The sequence below is a fragment of the Schistocerca serialis genome, chromosome 2 (genome assembly GCF_023864345.2).
Source record: "Schistocerca serialis cubense isolate TAMUIC-IGC-003099 chromosome 2, iqSchSeri2.2, whole genome shotgun sequence".
Taxonomy (NCBI): domain Eukaryota; kingdom Metazoa; phylum Arthropoda; class Insecta; order Orthoptera; family Acrididae; genus Schistocerca; species Schistocerca serialis.
The window spans coordinates 617351948-617370967 of NC_064639.1; the positions used below are offsets into that span (position 1 = coordinate 617351948).

Genomic DNA, 19020 nt, shown 5'->3' on the forward strand with positions numbered 1-19020 from the left:
TGGCAAAGCACATGGAACTAAATATTCAATATTTGATTATAGATTTGGAAACTTATAAACAACAAACAGCTCATAAAAATCTCAGTAAGTGAGTTACTTAATTTAAATATCTGCACATTCTGTTGATCATAAATGTGACCTCTTGATATTGAATCAACCAGTTTTACAATTATAGTGCACTCAACACACAAAACTAAATTTGAATGCCTACATTATAAGGATGGCTTGGAAACTGAGTTCTCATCATTTATCAATGCTAAAATATGTTACCTGATAGCTTTTAGCCAGTACACTCAATTGAGTGCGCATGTGAGGCAGGTATTTATTTGTAAATTCATTAACTCGTGTAGATTCCCTTTCCTCCATTGATATGTTTGTGCCAGACTTTTCAACTAGCTTCTCATACTCTTTACGAGCTTCCAGCTCCACTGATGCTCTATTGTGTAGCTGTTCTTCTAGGCCTTGGAGCTGTAGCATCAAGTCATACACAGACCGCAGTTGGGCTGCCAAACTCTGGAATCAAATTGCAGCAGTATTTGTTTAATAATCTGAGGCAGCTTTACTATAATTACTGTAGTGTTCACTAAGAAGTAATAGTTATATTGTTTCTAGTAGTTGAAATACTGCCCACTATAATTTAATTTTGGGGAGTACTTTCTGGTAAAGGTTAGGAAGAGGGGATTTCTGCAATTATTTTCTAAAAATTTGCGAATGGGGATGCATACTGTGTTTCAAGTATTGTTCCTTCTTTGCTATTGTTGTCAGTAAAAAGCAGATGCAACTTGAGTGAGTCACAAGGAAACTATCTATATATACAGGATGAACTTCGAGATGTATCACACGCAAAGGTGCACACACAAAAACTTTAATATTTTACTTAAAAAATAATATCTTGAATTTTTTTGAACAGCATTAACTTTTAATTAATACTATTAGACTAAGACATTAGTTTATTTTACATTTTTTCACTATTGTAAACATAAACGACCAAGTACTGTTCCAAATGTCCAGTAGTAAGATTGTATCTTCGATCATTCAAAACATTTTTATATGCAGAAAAGGACCATTCTACATCAACTGAGGTAACTAGGCAGTATTTGAATTTGGGTGCTATGTTGGCACTTATTGTTTATGGTAAAAGTTCACCCATCCCATTAATAAAACTATCAATTCGGCACAAGCATTCAAAGCCTGCATTATTGTTTGAAAACATTTTAAACTTTTCTTTAAGTTTTCTTGGAAATACTTCCGGTAATGAGGAGTTCACTAGAATAATTTTATTCGTTAACTGAATAGATTCATTCAACACCAAACCTTGAGTTTCAAGTTGTTTATTACTTGCAGGCATATGGGAAAAATGAGCGCTATCACAGCAATGTCTTCTTTAATACTGAAATCATTAAACGGTCCCCTGCACTGGAAAACTGCCAAAGCCTCTGCACTATCAAAGCCGTTTACTACCCCTCCACCCCAACGAGTTACCACTAGTTTTGGAGGTAAAGGCACATTTGATAGTTTTTCTTTCAAGGTCTTGATGCGAGCAGGAGCCTTTAGGAGCACTTTCTTTGTGGATGAAATCAGTTTATTTACATTCACAAATGTGGAACGTACTTCTTCAGCAAGGTGATGTACTCCTTGAGCAATGCACATGAATCAAATTGGGATAAAATACTCTGAGGACTTTTCCTGCTTTGATCATATAGGTAGCAGCATCTGAAATAAACACACACCCTTTTATCTGCAGGAGATTCTGGAAATATTTTTCTAATACCCTCATTCACAAATGTGGCGATTGTAGAATGATTTACTTTTTCAATGTCTTTGCAGGTCACTAGATAGGAAGAAGGCGGCTCTTTTTTTAAAGCACCAACAATTAAATTTGCAATGTAACGGCCACAAGTGTCTGTAGTTTCATCAACTGAAATCCAGATAATGTTGTCCTCGAGTTCATTGTGTATTTCTTCCAGAAAATTTATGTAAATTGTTGGTATGTAATTTTCACACATTGTTGATTCATCTGGTATATTTTGATTTAAGCAATAATTGCTGCGCAGGAAGCGTTTGAGGAAAAGGTTTGTTTAGTTTGTAAAGAGGAATATTGCTTGCAATGAATGCTTCGCACAGATCCACGTTAAACCAACTTTTTTGGTTACCTCTGGACAAATCCCTGCTACAACAACTTGCTGTTGTCAGAAGTTGTTGTTATGGTCCTTTCTTCTGCATTTCTGCGATATGAAGACTTGTCTTGACATGCTGGTCTATTTCAAACTTTTTGTTTGCGCGAAAAGTTTTACTCCCAAACTCGATAATATAAAACAATTCCATCAAATGTAAATGTTCCAGGATGGTCAGTTATCCACAAAACGATGTTTCATCTTTTCGGGCAGCATGGTGCACAACACGTTAACACGTTCAACTGTGTACAAGTAAATAGAAAGCTAAACTGAAACAATGGACGTGCCACTAAAAGCTCGCGTAGTTTAAATTAACAGTTGCCGATGCATTCGGTATGTCAGCGGAGGAGGTTAAACGGGGGCTCGGACACAGGGACATTGACTCCGTCTGCCTGTTCCTCTTCTGTAATGACTTCGCTAGGCAGTGGCCCCTCAGTTAGCGACTGCATGCAGTTCTAGGTTGTGGTCAATCTGTGAGACATCAAAACTAGATTGAGCCAGTGACCGCCCGTGTAAATTTTTAAAATACAGGGTGGTCCACTCAAACCTCCCTGATTTGAAGGACCCAGGAGAGAAAAACCACAGTAGATACGACAATGAAAAAAGCACCACATTGTAGAGCATCTCAAAGAATTTATATTCTTGCATCAGAAGTGCCAAGTATGGTCACCAGAGTGCAGTATGATCGCCAGAGCACAGTACAGTCGCATGAAGTGAAAATGGTGACTCCACAGCAGCATGCGCAAGCGGTAGTGTTGTTTGCAGAAACACTATCACTGTTTACTGTTCAAAGAAATTATCGTCGTGTGTACGAATGTGATCCACATTATGTGAAAACAATTAAGGAGTGACATAAGAAGTTTCTGGCAACAGGAAGTGATTTGAAACATTCTGACGGTGCACGTTACAGAGTTTCAGAAGAGACAGTGGAGGACATCAGACAAACATTTCTCAGATGCTCACGTAAGTCAATTAGTCAACCATCAAGGCAACTTGATGTACCTCGATCAACATTGCATTGTGTAGTTCACCATCGTCTTTGTATGTGTGCTTACAAAATGCAAATTCTGCAACATCAGACACTAAACGACAAATCGCGCTGACAACAATTTGCTGTGGATATGCTGCAGTGTATTGATATGGATGCCACCTCCCTGGAAAGATGTTTATTCTCAGATGAGGCAACCTTTCATCTATCAGGAAGGTTTAATAGATATAATGTTTGGATTTGGCGTTCGCAAAATCCGCACGTTGTCATTGAACATGTTAGTGATAGCCCTAAACTAAATGTCTGGTGCGGGCTAATGCATGACAGGATTGTTGGACCGTTCTTCTTTACGGAACAAACCGTGAATGGGTCAGTGTATGTGGACATTTTGGAGGAGTTTGTGTACCCTCAGATACAAGACTTGCAACCCAACATCACTTTTCAACAAGATGGAGCTCCGTCACATTGGTCAATGGCTGTTCGCAAGTTCCTGGATAGGAAATTTCCCAATCGTTGGATCGGATGTGAAGGACCCATTGCCTAGCCACCCGATGTTATGTCGATTGATTTCTTCATGTGGGGATTCGTGAAGGACCGCGTGTATGCGACCGAAGAGGACAATAACCCTATGTTGTGACATCGTATCACTAATGCGATTGCAACAATAACAGAGGAAATGTTACAAAGAACTTGAATATGGACTCTGTATTCTTCGTGCTATAAATGGTTCACATGTAAAGGTGTGTTGATGATGAATAAATAAATTCTTTGAGATGCTCTACAATGTGGTGCATTTTACATTGTCGTATCTACTGTGTTCCCACATGGATCTTTCACACCAACACCAGCTTTCCTGAATTGTGCTGGTGGGAACTTTCCCTGCAATACACCCTACGTTCCTGTAACCCTCCTGGCCTCAACTTCATTAGTTACTGTCCTCACCCATCCACCTGCTTCCCTGTTCCCATTGCAGCACTACACGACTGTCATTCCAGCATCACACCCAGTCTTTTTTACTTCTCTCCTTTTCCAATACTCCCCCCTCCCTCTCCCCTGCCCTCTGTGTAACCTGCAGCACTACACTGTCTGCCACCCCTACCATACTCTTCCTCCCCCTCCCCACCCAGCCCCCTCCTTACCCCACCCAGTTGCCTTTCCTATAATGCACCGGTGCTGCTGCTCACAGTGTGGTTTCTGTTGCCCCCGTGTGTGTGTGTGTGTGGTCTATTTTTGACAAAGGCCTCACTGGCCAAAAGCTTGATTTATTTGTGACAGTCTTTTCTGTTGTGCCTATCTATGACTCAGCATCTCTGCCATATGGTGAGTGGCAACTTTCCTTTTTGTAATATTGTTTCATTCCATCCTGAATTTAACTTTTTGATCCCCTTATAATAAACACATACCACTTTATCTTTGCATGTATAGATCAATACATTTTAATACCTTTGTTCAGTGAAATAATCATTGTTAGTCTTTATGTACCTTTTTTGCAAGTATCAACCCAGTTCAGTTCTAGGTTAACACTTCTCAGTTCTGCTTGGAGGCTGGAGGTTGCAAGTGGCCATTTTTGAGAAGATTGTTGGTAGGCACTGCGCATTGGTATGGAAAAGAAACTTGTTATTTATGTGATGTGTTGTGGTATTCTAAACGTAACAACAAATAATGCAGATAATGACTACAAGAAAGCCCTGCAGCTTATCACGCCAAAAAATTAATACACAAACTGGAATACTTGCAGCTCTCCTCTCACGCCAGGAACCACTGAACTGGATATTCAGCAAACAAAAAGGAACTTCTGGGAGAACTATCACGAAGAGACAAACTAAGTAACTTATACATTTTTTAATTTGTGCTATTTTACCAAATCAAGATAATTTGCTTAATCTTAATTGCCTTACGCAGAAGAAACCAACAGCCATAGGTGTCTGCTGAACGCTTTCAATCATTGGTTTTTATTGAATCCCCCCCTCTCTTCTACACACACACACATAATAATTTTTGAGTATGAGTAGTCAATGATGTTCAATACTAATGGAAATTTTAATTAAATTTTCTGGGGCACAACTTTTATACAGCCATGTTAGGGACTCTGTCATTGAATATAATCCAATCCCCCACAATATTCTCAATCAGCATTTTGGGTAGCAGCAGCAGCTACTCTAGCAAATAAAGATAGTAAGTATGAGGAAGAGCTATAAATGAGGTTAAGTCACCATTCACGTGCAGATAAATGGTCAATATTGCACAGAAACACTAAAAAAAGAAACACCCCAAAACTATTTTCTGATCTTTTTATGTCTGGGGTGGCCGGCCCATCACACATCTGCAGATGTGCAGTTGTTTTTCTTTTTCTTTTGTCTATGTAAGTTTGAACAGTCCCTCAATGGGTGGTCAACAGTTTCTAAAAGTTTAAAATAGTCTTCAGCTATGTCCAAAGTGCCTAAGGTAATTTTTACAGTTATTAAATTCCAGATATAAATATTCGATTGGCTACATGAAATCAATAGTAAAGTAACTGATTGCTGTTCACCTGGCATTTGTGATTGTATTGGCTATCTCACCACATACGCCACCTGAATACTCCTCCTCAATACTACTGCCTCCAAATTTCACAGATGAAATCTTGCTCCGAAGTATGCGCTAGGTTCTCACCAATTACGTGGTCACAATTCGCAGTAATTTTTTGAACTACTTACTTTTTGATCATTTCTTTTCCTTTTATTTACTTTTTTCATGCTCTTTAACAAGTTTATTGTATCTTGTGGTCATCCTCTTATGGGTTGTTTATGATGTATTTCCACTTGTTTATGATTTGTCTACTACCTTCTCTGACTGAGACAGTGTTGTCAGCTAATGTTCCTGGCACTTGCTCTACATGAAGTAGCTATGATAAACATTACTGAAACTTGATGTCACCCATCCTGATTTCTTAAATTTTATCAGTCTCTTTACCTTCAATCCTTTCTTCTCATATGAAAGGAGGACCCTCTGGTTCTTAAAGCTAGCAGTTTTATATCTTTCTACATGTTTCCATATGCAGTTTACTTTGAGAGAAAATTATGAAAATGATTTGAAGGATAACAAGTTGTTGGTATGAAACTTCTAAATCTGGTATGCAGTTTATCATCTTCTGTGTTGAAAATTGTGCCTTTTCCCAATAAATCACCACATCCTGCACATATAGTGAGGCACTTCAATGCATCATTAGTTTATACACTAGCAAATTGTAGAAAAAAAACCTTAATGTTTGTTTAGCATTTGGCTGTTTGCTTGCAGTTACTTCACAAGAATAATACTTAAGAAAAATAAATTTTCTTCCATAAATGAACTGATTTCTCCTGAAAGTAAAAGACTGTGGGACGGTCCCTGTTGGATCGTGAAAGGGAATGGGTCAGCTGGTGCTGCCATTTCTCTACCTGTCTTTGGGACACTTTTGGGTAATATCACTCAGTTAATGTGATCTGTGACATGAGAATACTTCCATTTAAGTAAACTGAAGTAAATAACATGAGTATAATGGGTAACAAATAGCCACCCTGTGGTCCATTCGTGGATTCAGGCATGTCTAGTGATATAAAATGCCTGGAAATTCGGTGGAACAAATATCCAAAACTCACAAATGCCCAGGTATTTACGCATTTTAAAGGTTGATAAGCAGCACTCGTAAAAAAGTTTTAACCTGACATTTTGTATTGGAAAAGAAGTTTTGCAACACTGCTTCTGTAGTGGCTGAGTAACCAAGCTGAAAAAGCTACTCGAGAGTTAGGAAAGATTTATTAGGGGAAATAAATTTGACTGTAAATATAACAATATTATGGAAGGGTAGTTGCTACTACAATGTGGCGGAGCTGCTGAGTCGCATATAGGCACAACAAAAAAGACTGTCAGAAAACAAGGCCTTTGGCGGAGGTAGAACACCCCCCCCCACCCCCACCACACACACACACACACACACACACACACACACACACACACACACAAAGCAGTCTCTCACTGCTGAGGCCACACTGAGAGCAGCTGCACACGATGGGAGATGTAACCAGATGGTGGGGTTAAGGAGGAGGCTGGTGGGGCGAGGAGTTGGAGGGATAGCTGGATAGGGGTGGGGGACATTAAAGGCAGTTAGGTAAGTCTGGAGGTTACATGGAAGGGGGGGGGGGGGAGGGGGAGGGGCTAGCAGAAAAGGAGATATGTAACAGACTGTGGGGGTCGCTGGTGGAGTAGAAGACTGTGTAGTGCTGAAATGGGAACAGGGAAGGGGTTAGAGCATATGGAAAAAGACTAACAAAGGTTGAGGCCAGGAAGGCTACGGGAATATATTGCAGGGAGAATTCCCACCTGCACAATTCAGAAAAAATGGTGACATGGTGTTGGTGGGAAGGATCCAGATGGGACAGGCTGTAAAGCACTCACTGAAATGAAGAACACTGTGTTGGGCAGCATGCTCAGCAATGGGGTGGTCCAGCTGTTTCTTGGACACAGTTTGTTGGTGACCATTCATGTGGATAGACCGTTTGTTAGTTGTCATGTGCGTGAAAAAATGCAGCACAGTGGTTGCAGGTTAGCTTGTTGATCACACAACTGGTTTCACAGGTAGCCCTGCCTTTGATGGGATAGGTGTTGCTTGTGAACGCACAGGAGTAGGTAGTGGTAGGAGGACGTAATGGGACAAGTTTTGCATCTACCGTATTTACTCGAATTTAAGCCGCACTCAAATCTAAGCCGCACCTGAAAAATGAGACTCGAAATCGAGGAAAAAAATTTTTCCCGAATCTAAGCCGCACCTGAAATCTGAGACTCGAAATTCAAGGGGAGAGAAAAGTTTTAGGCCGCACTTCCAAATCAAAACAAAGTTGGTCCATTGTAATATGAGACACAATTTAGGTTGAATGAATGACGATACAGCTGTAGTAGTTTGGTTCGAGTCGTAAGCTTAGCAGTTAAGCTTTACCAGGTAGCCGTTGTTATGCGTCAGGCGATCCGTCCGTATTTATACGGGTACCCTTCGTTTTTCACGTGCTTCGTCTGGTTTGAATTGATTGTTTATTTTTCTTTGATCTAACAAGTGCAGTTCTCTTTGTTATAGGTGTTTCCGTCACTCAAAGCTGAAAATGCATTACTGTACTGTGTCATGCATTGTTTGTCGCATTCTGAAAATGAGGGTTTACGGTCTGTCGCCGTACGCTACCGCCGCTTACAATTAAAAAAACAAAGAGAGGAATCGTCTCAGTAGCAGAACAATGGCAAGAGACTGCTATTCGTTGCTACTTACACTGCTGCTTTCTTTGATAATGATCAACAAGAACCAAATAATAGACTGCGTATGATAGAAGATGTTCTGAACGAGAATTTAGCGAAAATTTTTTCCGTCTGAAAATCTTTGCAGACGCCTCTTTAGTAAATTACATTATGCACAGAAATTAGAGTCATCTTAGATTTAAAAATCTAGTCAACTGCCGTGCTTCATTTCTGACTGTATCACTATTAGGCATAAGAATAATACGAATATAAACACGACATGGTATGTATATTCTTCCGCGTCTGCTGTTGTCTCACTCTAGTTTTGTAGTTTATTAGGCAGACAGGATTTAAATGAGATAGCAGCAAACACGAAAGAATACATGGCAAAATGTTTATATTCGTATTATTCTTATGGTGAAGAGAATACTGTATGTGATTCACAATTCATAAAAGTTCCTATTAGCAACCATTTCTTCTCACAGTTAGGAAAAAATTCGGAAAGCAGAGTTGGCCATATTGACAAATATCCCAAACAGTCTTGCCAGTCGGATTTTCGTAGTACATTGAAATGCTGCTACATTCGAAGAGGAACAATACGGATACTTCGTTGGATAATGTATGAAAATGCAGTGGTCGAAACTCGGGGCGGAGAAAAAAAAGCTCGTCTTCCACCTTTTTTTTATTTATTTATTGACGCAGAAGTTTTGGTGCCAGTATTTGTCTTTGTGCCTACGAAGCATGCCTGCGTAGCGCTACATATATTCAACGACAGAAGTTAGTTGTGGCGGCACCTACCAACATTTTTCAGAACTTCCGCTTACTTTGCACTCGATTCTAAGCCGCAGGCGGTTTTTTGGATTACAAAAAACGGAAAAAAAGTGCGGCTTAGATTCGAGTAAATATGGTATGTCTATTACAGTGATATGAGCCACGAGGCATGGGGTTTGGAGCAGGAGTTGTGTAGGAATGGACGAGGATATTTTATAGGTTCGGTGGGCAGGTGAATACCACTGTGGATGGGGTGGGAAGTATAGTAGGTAGGATATTCCTCGTTTCAGGGCACAATGGAGACATAGTCGAAACCCAGGCGGAGAAAGTATTTCAGTTGCTTCAATCCTAGGTGGTATTGAGTCATGAGGGGAATGCTCCTTTGTGGCTGGACAATAGGACTTTGGTAGGTGGGTGGGTGACTGGGGAGAGATAAAGCATGGGAGATGTGTTTTTGTACAAGGCTGGGGATGGGGTAAAATAATTATGGTCTATCAAGCCCTCAGAGAGGCCTTTGGTGTGTTTTGAGAGGGATCAGTCTTCACTACCATGGGTGGCTAGGCTGTATAGAAGGAACTTCTTGGTATGGAGTGCGTGGCAGCTGTTGAAGTGGATGTTTTGCTGGTGGTTGGTAGGTTTGATATGGAGGGGTACCTTGTTGTTATATTCCATCCGGGAGTTTCCATTGTTGGACTGTAAATATAACTATACATTTTAATGACGTCAATTCTTGGGGTAGTACGCAACAAGAAAAGAAAATAAAACTCAAGTTTAAAAGTAATTCATGAAATAAAGTATAGTTTATATTAAGTAGGTAGCCTGTAGGTTATTACTTTTGCTTACACTAGACTACTGCAAAAAATCAGAGTAAAAAAATGTTTATTCACACTGATTTTAATTATGGATGCGTCAAATGCAGTTTCCGAATCCTCAAGTTCAAGAACAGGCGATTCTGTAGGAATCACATAGTATTGGAATCAAAACATTCCAGTATCTTGGGCATCGATTCTTTGTTATTAAACCTTTTTTATGTTAGCGCTTCCATTTTATCTTCATAGCAGTGCACACACATGCAAGTAGATAAAGAAAGGAGCAGAATAGAAAACTACAGTCTGCTGAAAATGTTGCTACATCTGACAATAAAGCACTCCCCCCCCCCCCCCCCCACTGAAAACCTTTTCAACATGGTGTGTGTGTGTGTGTGTGTGTGTGTGTGTGTGTGTGTGTGTGTGTGTGTGAGAGAGAGAGAGAGAGAGAGAGAGAGAGAGAGAGAGAGAGAGAGAGAGAGAGAAGAACTGGTAAAAATAAAAAGAACACTGTAAATGATAAGCAGCATTCAGTAACATGCGCCATTCCTTGGTACAAGCAAGTTGGAATGCTAGTGGAAAAACACGTTTCTCTCTTCTTTCCTTTCGTCCTTTGTAATGAAGGCAATGAATGATATACGTATGTTTAAATGTAAACATTTCCTAATTTCTCATATCAAGAGTATCGTGCCATCCTTTATTTTACTTGGTAAATTATACATTCTACCACTGAAAACTTTAAAAAGTACTTTTATTATAAATGCCAAGATTTTGGGCATTTAAAATTGCTTTGGAAAAATCCCTGAGCAAATGCCCAACCACCATCACTATGCATGTCACTCTGAATCAGATGGAAGTAAGCAACAATGTAGTGGTGTAAGTACAAACCACCTGCTGATAATTCTGCAGAATTTTAGGTGACGTACTGTTGTATGACTAAGGTGTTGTGTCAAAGTAAATACAATCAGGACTGGTGACATCAAGTTCAGTATTGTTGCAGTGCAGTTACTTCATTTTGATGAAACTCCAGGAACATCAGCTGACAACACTATCTCAAAAATTTCATCCCCATACAGAAGAGGATGTCAAGCAACGATAGCTCCCAAGTATATTTACATGTTTCAGGGGCTATCCATCACACAAGTTGATGGCAAAAGACATTTACTGCTTGAAAACATTTGTGTTACATCATGAATTTGATTTATCACTACAAGAAAAGAGTGATATTTGTGATATCAGTACTTTCCTAGTCAGAGAGAGAGAGAGAGAGAGAGAGAGAGAGAGAGAGAGAATATTGTTCTCTGCTGCTTCTGCAGCCAAAGCACTATATACTGATTTTAGCATTCTTTCAAAGCTTTATAAACATCAGGTTGTTAATTGTAATATGTCTTTCATGCCACCTTATACAAACTGTAATATAATTTATGGTGCTTGTTTCCCGCATCTCTAACCTTACTGTTTTTTAATTGCCAATTTGTCTTCTTGTTCAAAAATAAAATGGCCCTGCACTGAATCAGGAGGATGACCCATCAGATGAAAGTATTAAAAGGGTTCAAGTAGGACTCAATCAAATCACAGAAATTATAAATAATGGGGTTGAACAGTTTGTTTTCCTTGTTTGGGCCTGAATGATGAGCTCCTTCAGAAAGATTTTTCACATTGGCACGAAAATGGAGATTTCATCAACATTCCAGAACTAATGCATAAGTTTGTTACTGTAAGTTGCCAGGGCATAAAAAGCGACCTTTATCAAAGAATATGGATTTATAAAAGAAAATTGTATTTTCTCATATTATTTCCTCTGCACAAATTGTACACAAAGAGTTTCATAAATTGAATTATTAAAGTTAATACAACAATACTGCAAGTAGTTGGTTAATCAGCTACTATAATGTAATATTGTTTCAGATAAAAGTAAACGAGACTTTTACGCGATTCCTCCCACTCTCCCTCAAATGTAGGGGCCTAGGGGCTCGGCTTCTCCTTTTCTTATGGAACCCAATTGCACATAACTCATTTTTGATATGTGTGAACCAAACTAGGGGTAAAAAATCACCTTGGAAAATAAGACACATCCTAGGGAACAGAATGTGAAATGGATGCACTAGCAGTATTGCATGTTTTGATTCTAACAAAATACACCAATTTCTGGTCAATGAATCATAGTTCAACACAGCTACTCTGCTGTACAGGGTGAGGTGCACTTACTTAGTGATCGTGTTTGTGGATTTCTTTTTGAGATTTCTCTGTGTGAGACCCATATCCACAGCAAAAAGTGGGCATTAAAGAGTACACCGATGTTTCAAGTAGTAACAACTAACTGAACTTGCCTGAAATATTTCGATGATAAATAAGATACATATATATGCAACTGACAAAATTGTCTTCCATTTCAGCTCATTATCAACTTTTCAAACTGAAAGAGGAGATACAATCTGTCTTCCAGTCAGTTAGGAAGGACTTTTTTTTCTGATAATTCACCATTCACCAAGTGGGACTGCAGCCGGACACATAGTTGAATAATGATGACAAAATCAGCGGCTGTATTTGAATGTAATATTGGTTATTCTTTATAAAGCATGCTACCGCATGGTGTCATCATCATCTAAACAGAATCATATGCAACAGGCCGAAATTAACTGGATTCCGTACCTTCCATACGACATCTGATCGTGCCGGGTCTGTTATTGACATGGAAGGTACGGAATCCAGCTAATTTTGGCCTGTTGCATACAATTCTGTTCATTGCACATGAAAATGTATGTGGATGGCAGGTTGCACTCGGGGCCTGAAGGTGACACCATGTGGTGCCAAAACTGGTACCATGTTTTAAAAAGAATAAATAATGTCAGACTAAATACAGTCACGACTTTATATCACAAATCTCAAACTACCCTTTCCTCAAAAAATAGAATGCAAAAACATAGTAGCAAGATCAAGACAGCATAGAAGATGATGCAATTCCATAAAATTACAGTTTCTGAACCATGTCAAGATTTGCAACTATGGTGTGCAGGAGTGCACTGTTGAGAATATGAATAACACCACTAGGTAGACGTCCTCTGCACTGCTGGCTTCAGCTCCTTGTCCAATATGCACAGGTCACTATTCACTGTTACGTCAGTGCTATAAAATCGCCCCGTTCGTACCCAAGACAAAAATAGAAAGGACTTACAAGCAAAAAGTTGACATGAAAACTATTTCTTTGCCAAAGAAGATGGGTGCCAAAATTACGAAGACTGCATTTTGCTTCCTAGTACACTATGACACACCGTGGTTTCACACACTTAATAAAATATGACAAGAACATCTCTTTCATTATTGCATTGTGCCCAAAGGGATGCAGAAATCTGCACTGTCCTCATATTGTGAATTTGCTGTTATCTTCTCAAACTCCCTTATGAATTAATGACCATTTATTACCAAGTAGAGCATGCCAGGTTAGGGGGGCAGTGGGAGTATGAAATGTGACACGACATTTTTAGGAAAGCATATCCAATTTCAAAGCTTCCATGACAACAAAAGACGTTTGTGATGTACAGCAGTGAGTAAGTGTTGGGACATCCCACTGTAGGAGGCAGTATTATGATATGTGCAGATGGGAGAATGTCTTGAACCCATCATGTCTACAAGGCGAGACAGCAAATGAGCATATCCACCTGCTGTGTGGATTACATGTTCTTTGGCATCATGCTTTGAAGATGTTTAGAAGACAAGGATAAAAAATGGCTACAATGGACGCAATGACAAATGACTGTCTAATATCTTGCTTTTGCACAAGCTACATATGTTTAAGACAGCCTGTCCACCTGATTAGTATACAAGATTATGTTATGAAAGACGTAGTTGTTGTAAAAGAAAGTATGAATACAGAAGGTATAAAGTTCAGTTGTTTATGTCGCTCATGTAGCTTGGGAGACAATTAACACACTCTATCAGTACCCATCCAAGCAAAACGACACAAGTCCTGTCACACTGCTGGAGCACAGTTAGGTGGAAGTGAATAGCAGGTCCACCTCAGTAAACATCAAAAAGGGGAAGTGAAGGAAAATTTATTAAATAAATCTATTGATATCAAACATACGAGGATCACAGATTACACACAGGAAATTTAACACTGATACTACACCAAGAAACCATCAAAGCTGCATTGTAAAACCATGCCTGCTGATGTTTGTAACTCAAACCCATTCAGTTTCATCACAGGTGAATCAGAACATTAATCCAACACAGAGAGAATCTTACACAACTTAGAAGAACATTTTTTAAATTTATTTCTGTGAGTTATATAAATCAAAAATAAACTTGGTATCACAATAAAAAATTTCAGTGACCTTAAGCAACAGACCAGCAGTAGTCTGTTAAAAAAACCTTTGGCTGATTGAGACAAGAAAATAAAAGAAACTGGCAATAAGTGTCATACACTGTCACTTCAAATAAAAATGATACATCCAGCAAGATTGTGCTCCAGCAGAAATTTTAAAATACCAGTACAGGTTAACTATTCAAAAAGTTCAACTAGTTGGGCAGCCCCACACACACCCAAAGGGGATGGTGAAGGAGTGGCTGTATAAATGCTAGCATTCAGAATCCTTGATTCCTCATTCTTCTGTTAAAAATTGAAAATTAATTGCAGAACTGTACATGCATAAAAATATGTAATAATGCCTATACTGTGATTTTCAGTATCACTGTGAATATTTTGTAAACTGTCTTTTGATTATATGACAAAGAAAATTACCACGCATAAGCTAAAATATTGAAGAATAGTAGACATAAAAAGTTTAGGTTTTTTTAGCTTCTCAACATAACAGAAAGCAATGTATATCCTTTCAATACACACATAACAAAACACACACAGAATTCTTTTAGAAGTCCATAAACTTCTTCACAAATTTCACAATACTTTAAGCATGATGCCGCAGTTGAGATTTGATGCCCATCAAGTTGTGTGTAAATTTCACAAGTCTTTAACTGCTCTGCTGTTCAGAGTTAAATGTCCACAATCATGCAACTGTTGAAAACTTGCTTTAAGTTCCCAAGCTCCTGCAGTAATTTTTGCAAGTACACTGACTTGTCACCATGAAAATTTTAAACACTTTAATCAAGACTGGCATGCTGCTCATCAGCACATCCAAACTCATCAACGTCTCAAACCGAACTGATCCAGGCCAATGTGGCCACTGCCTTTATACAGGATTGGTATGTCATTGCGAAACCCAGAAAATTACACATACTGTAATACTGTTTTAACAAATAAACATCTAGACACCTTACAAAACCCATGCTTGCACTCTGATACCCTCGATCTGTTAAAGAAGCTGGTTTCATTGCCTTTGTTATCATAAAATCTAAAGTAATGCATGATCCTTACAATGAATAAAACTTACATTAAGCCTATCACAAACACAAATATTATAGATAAATTACAGTTAGAATTTTGCGAGTTTTTTTTATGGTGACATTTGTTTTTTGATGGGCTTCTCGATTTTTTGTGTTACTTGTATTTTATTTGATTAGCTTAATTTGCCATTGTGTTGCATACATTAAACATAACAACATTCAGGAAGGAAAGTTGCTACTCACCATATAGCGAAGATGTTGAGTCACGATAGGCACAACAAAAAGATACACAAACAAACACACACACACACACACACACACACACACACACACACACACACACACACACACACACACAATCAACCCACATACATGTCTGCTGTCTCAGGCAACTGAAAACACACTGTGAGCAGCAGCGCCAGAGCATGATGGGAGTGGCAACTGGGTGGGGGTAAGGAGGAGGCTGGGGTGGGGAGGGATAATATGGTGGGGATGGCAGACATTGAAGTGCAGCAGTTTAGATGGACAGCAGGAGAGAAGGTGGTGGTGGGGGTGTGAGAGAGAAATAAGAAATTAAAAGATTAAAAGACTGAGTGTGGCAGTGACCTGACGACTGTGTAGTGCTGGAATGGGAACAGAGAGGGGGCTGGATGGGTGAGGACAGTGATTAAGTCACTAATGTAGGCAGTGGCTAGGAGGGTTACAGGAATGTAGGATGTATTGCAGGAAAAGTCCCTTAGCTTGCAAATCACGTGACTGGTTTCACAGGTAGCCCTGCCTTTGATGGGATAGGTGATGTTAGTGAATGGACTGAAGTAGGTGGTGATAGGAGGATGTATGGGACAGGTCTTCCATCTAGGTCCATTACAGTAGTATGAGCCTTGAGGTAAGGGATTGGGAGAAAGGGTTGTATAAGGATGGACGAGTATATTATGTAGGTTTGGTGGACAGCCGAATACCACTGTAGGAGGGGTGGGAGGGGAGTTGCGTTTGCTTGTGCTTGTGTGTGTGTGTGTGTGTGTGTGTGTGTGTGTGTGTGTGTGTGTGTGTGTGTGTGTGTGTACTATTGATAAAGGCCTTAATGGTCGAAAGCTATAATTGTGTGAATCTTTTTGTTGTGTCTATCGCGACTCAGCATCTCTGCTATATGGTGAGTAGCAACTTTCCTTCTCTAATATTGTTACATTCCATCCTGGATTTTCCATTGTTTGGTACATCAAACATAATGAGACTTAATGTCTACAGACAGTTATTGCCATGGCAGCACCCCCACATTATGCGTGGGCCAGTAAGGCCACTCATCCAGGAAAAACCAGTGGCAAAAACTCTCGACAACCTACTGCCCTTATGAAAGCAGGATTAGTTTTCTCATATTCCACCAACAGTGAATATGTAGGCTGCTGATCAAATGGACGGCTTCACATGCTACCTCCTCACGAGCTATGTTTGTTTGTTTCAGGACTTGTGCCGTTCAGCACCAAATGACCTGTTGAACCAGTGCCTGTCTCACTGGAAGTCTGTCATCTCTCAAAGTCAGTGTACTGAGAAGCTGACATTTCTTCTGATGGAGTGTTAGGTGACTCACCCTGTATACTCATCCATCCTTACACAACCCCTGCTCCTAATCCCTTACCTCATGGCTCGTACCCCTGTAATAGACCTAGATGCAAGACCTGTCCCATACATCCTCCTACCACCATCTACTCCAGTCCGGTCAGTAACATTACCTATCACATCAAAGGCAGGGCTACCTGTGAAACCAGTCATGTGATCTACAAGCTAAGCTGCAACCACTGTGCTGCATTCTATGTAGGCATGACAACCAACAAGCTGTCTGTCCGCATGAATGGCCACCGACAAACTGTGGCCAAAAAAGAAGTGGACCACCCTGTAGCTGAACACGCTGCCAAACATGATACCTCTCATCTCAATGACTGCTTCACAGCCTGTGCCATATGGATCCTTCCCACCAACACCAGCTTTTCTGAATTGCTAAGGTGGGAACTTTCCCTGCAATATATCATATGTTGCCGTAACCCTCCTGGGCTCAACCTTCGTTAGTCACTGTCCTCACCCATCCAGCCCCCTCCCTGTTCCCATTCCAGCACTACACAGCCGTCATTTCACCGCCACACCCAGTCTTTTTAATTTCTTTTACTTTTTATTGTTTTTGTTTATATTTTTATTTCTCTCCTTTCCGTTACTTATCGTCTCCCCCCCTCCACACCTTCCCTCCTACCCTCCTTCTAAACTGCAACACTTCATTGTCCGCCACTCCCACCATACTATCCTTCCCCCCTCCCCGCCCCAGCCTCCTCCTTACCCCCACCTAGTCGCCACTCCCATCATGCCCTGGTGCTGCTGCTCACAGTGTGGTTTCAGCTCTCTGAGACTGCAGATGTGTGTGCAAGTTGCGCTTGCGTGTGTGTGTGTGTGTGTGTGTGTGTGTGTGTGTGTGTGTGTGTGTGTGTACTGTTGACAGAGGCCTTAATGGCCGAAAGCTATGATTGTGTGAATCTTTTTATTGTGCCTGTCGCGGCTCAGCATCTCTGCTATATGGTGAGTAGCAACTTTCCTTCTCTCGTATTGCTATATTCCATCCTGGATTTTCCATTGTTTGATATTGAAAAATGAATTTGTCATAATAAACCATTTTTTTAGTTCTCCGTTAGAAAAGTTACGTAATGTATTTATCTTTTTGTGTGTTTGATTAGGACTTGTTATGGAGACTCAGCTATCAGGAAAGCAAGTTGTCAAAATAAGGAATTTTAAACTTTTCAAAAGGAAAGTATTTTGCTATGTTTCAGTTTCACCATTAGTTAAGTTAAAAAAGTTAGTATCTTTTATTTCCAGATCAGAGGCTGGTGTGTAGTTCAGAATACACACTTGAAACCAAACAAATAAGTTTGTTGTCTGATTTACCTCAATGGCTTTCCTGTACAGCAACTCTGAATTACACTGATCTGATTTGCAGCCGTAAGTGATAACTGTCTCCATTACAAAAATCTGTATTTGTAAATAGCAACAACATTCAATTCTGTGGAAATGTGAGCAGTTGTGTATTTGACTTACATCTTGTGACCAACTATCTGTTGTTAACTGATTATTTTTTCTTTGGGTGGTGCTCTGTCATATCCTCTGTTGACAAACATGAATGTAGAGCAGCAAAAGGGATTACAGGAAATTGTTTATTTTCCAAAAAGTTGGCATTTGTCAGGAGAAACAGTGAGACGTGACCTCTCATGTTTCTTAGCGTGGTTGATCAATGGGTCCTTCTCAGTATTCAGTTAAGTTTGTATTTGAATTTTTGCAAAATATTTTGGCAACCAACCATATTGTTTTCTTCATGTGCTGTGAGTTATGTTTTGTGTACTTGCTGCGTGGACTAGTCATACTGTGAATTACTATTGGTCTCATGCCACTGTTTGTTCACAATCTGGTTGTAAACCAGGCAGCAAGTACACGTAACAGCACAACTTACACCACCTAAAGGAGGCGGGTGGGTCATTCAACAGAATATCATGCAAAAACAGAATATCGTGCAAAAACGGAAATACTAACTTAGCTAAACTCCTGGAAGCACACTACTTATCAGTCCCACAGATGAAATGTGAGGCATCTCACCGCTTTACTCTACAGGGAGATTATGTTCCACAAAATACCCTCATGGTAATGTACATGTGCATCTGTGAAAAAGACC

The 19020-nt window shown here is 39.8% G+C and overlaps 1 protein-coding gene across 4 annotated transcripts in view; it reads right to left on the reverse strand.

Annotated features, from left to right (window-relative positions):
- Positions 1 to 19020, reverse strand: part of LOC126457669 (gamma-tubulin complex component 3-like) — a 304002-nt gene that overhangs the window by 88904 nt on the left and 196078 nt on the right. For all 4 annotated transcript variants that reach the window (XM_050094169.1, XM_050094170.1, XM_050094166.1 and 1 more), the window contains one exon: positions 271 to 513. In XM_050094169.1, coding sequence (XP_049950126.1) covers positions 271 to 513 — 243 coding nt within the window. The remainder of the gene's footprint in view (positions 1 to 270; positions 514 to 19020) is intronic.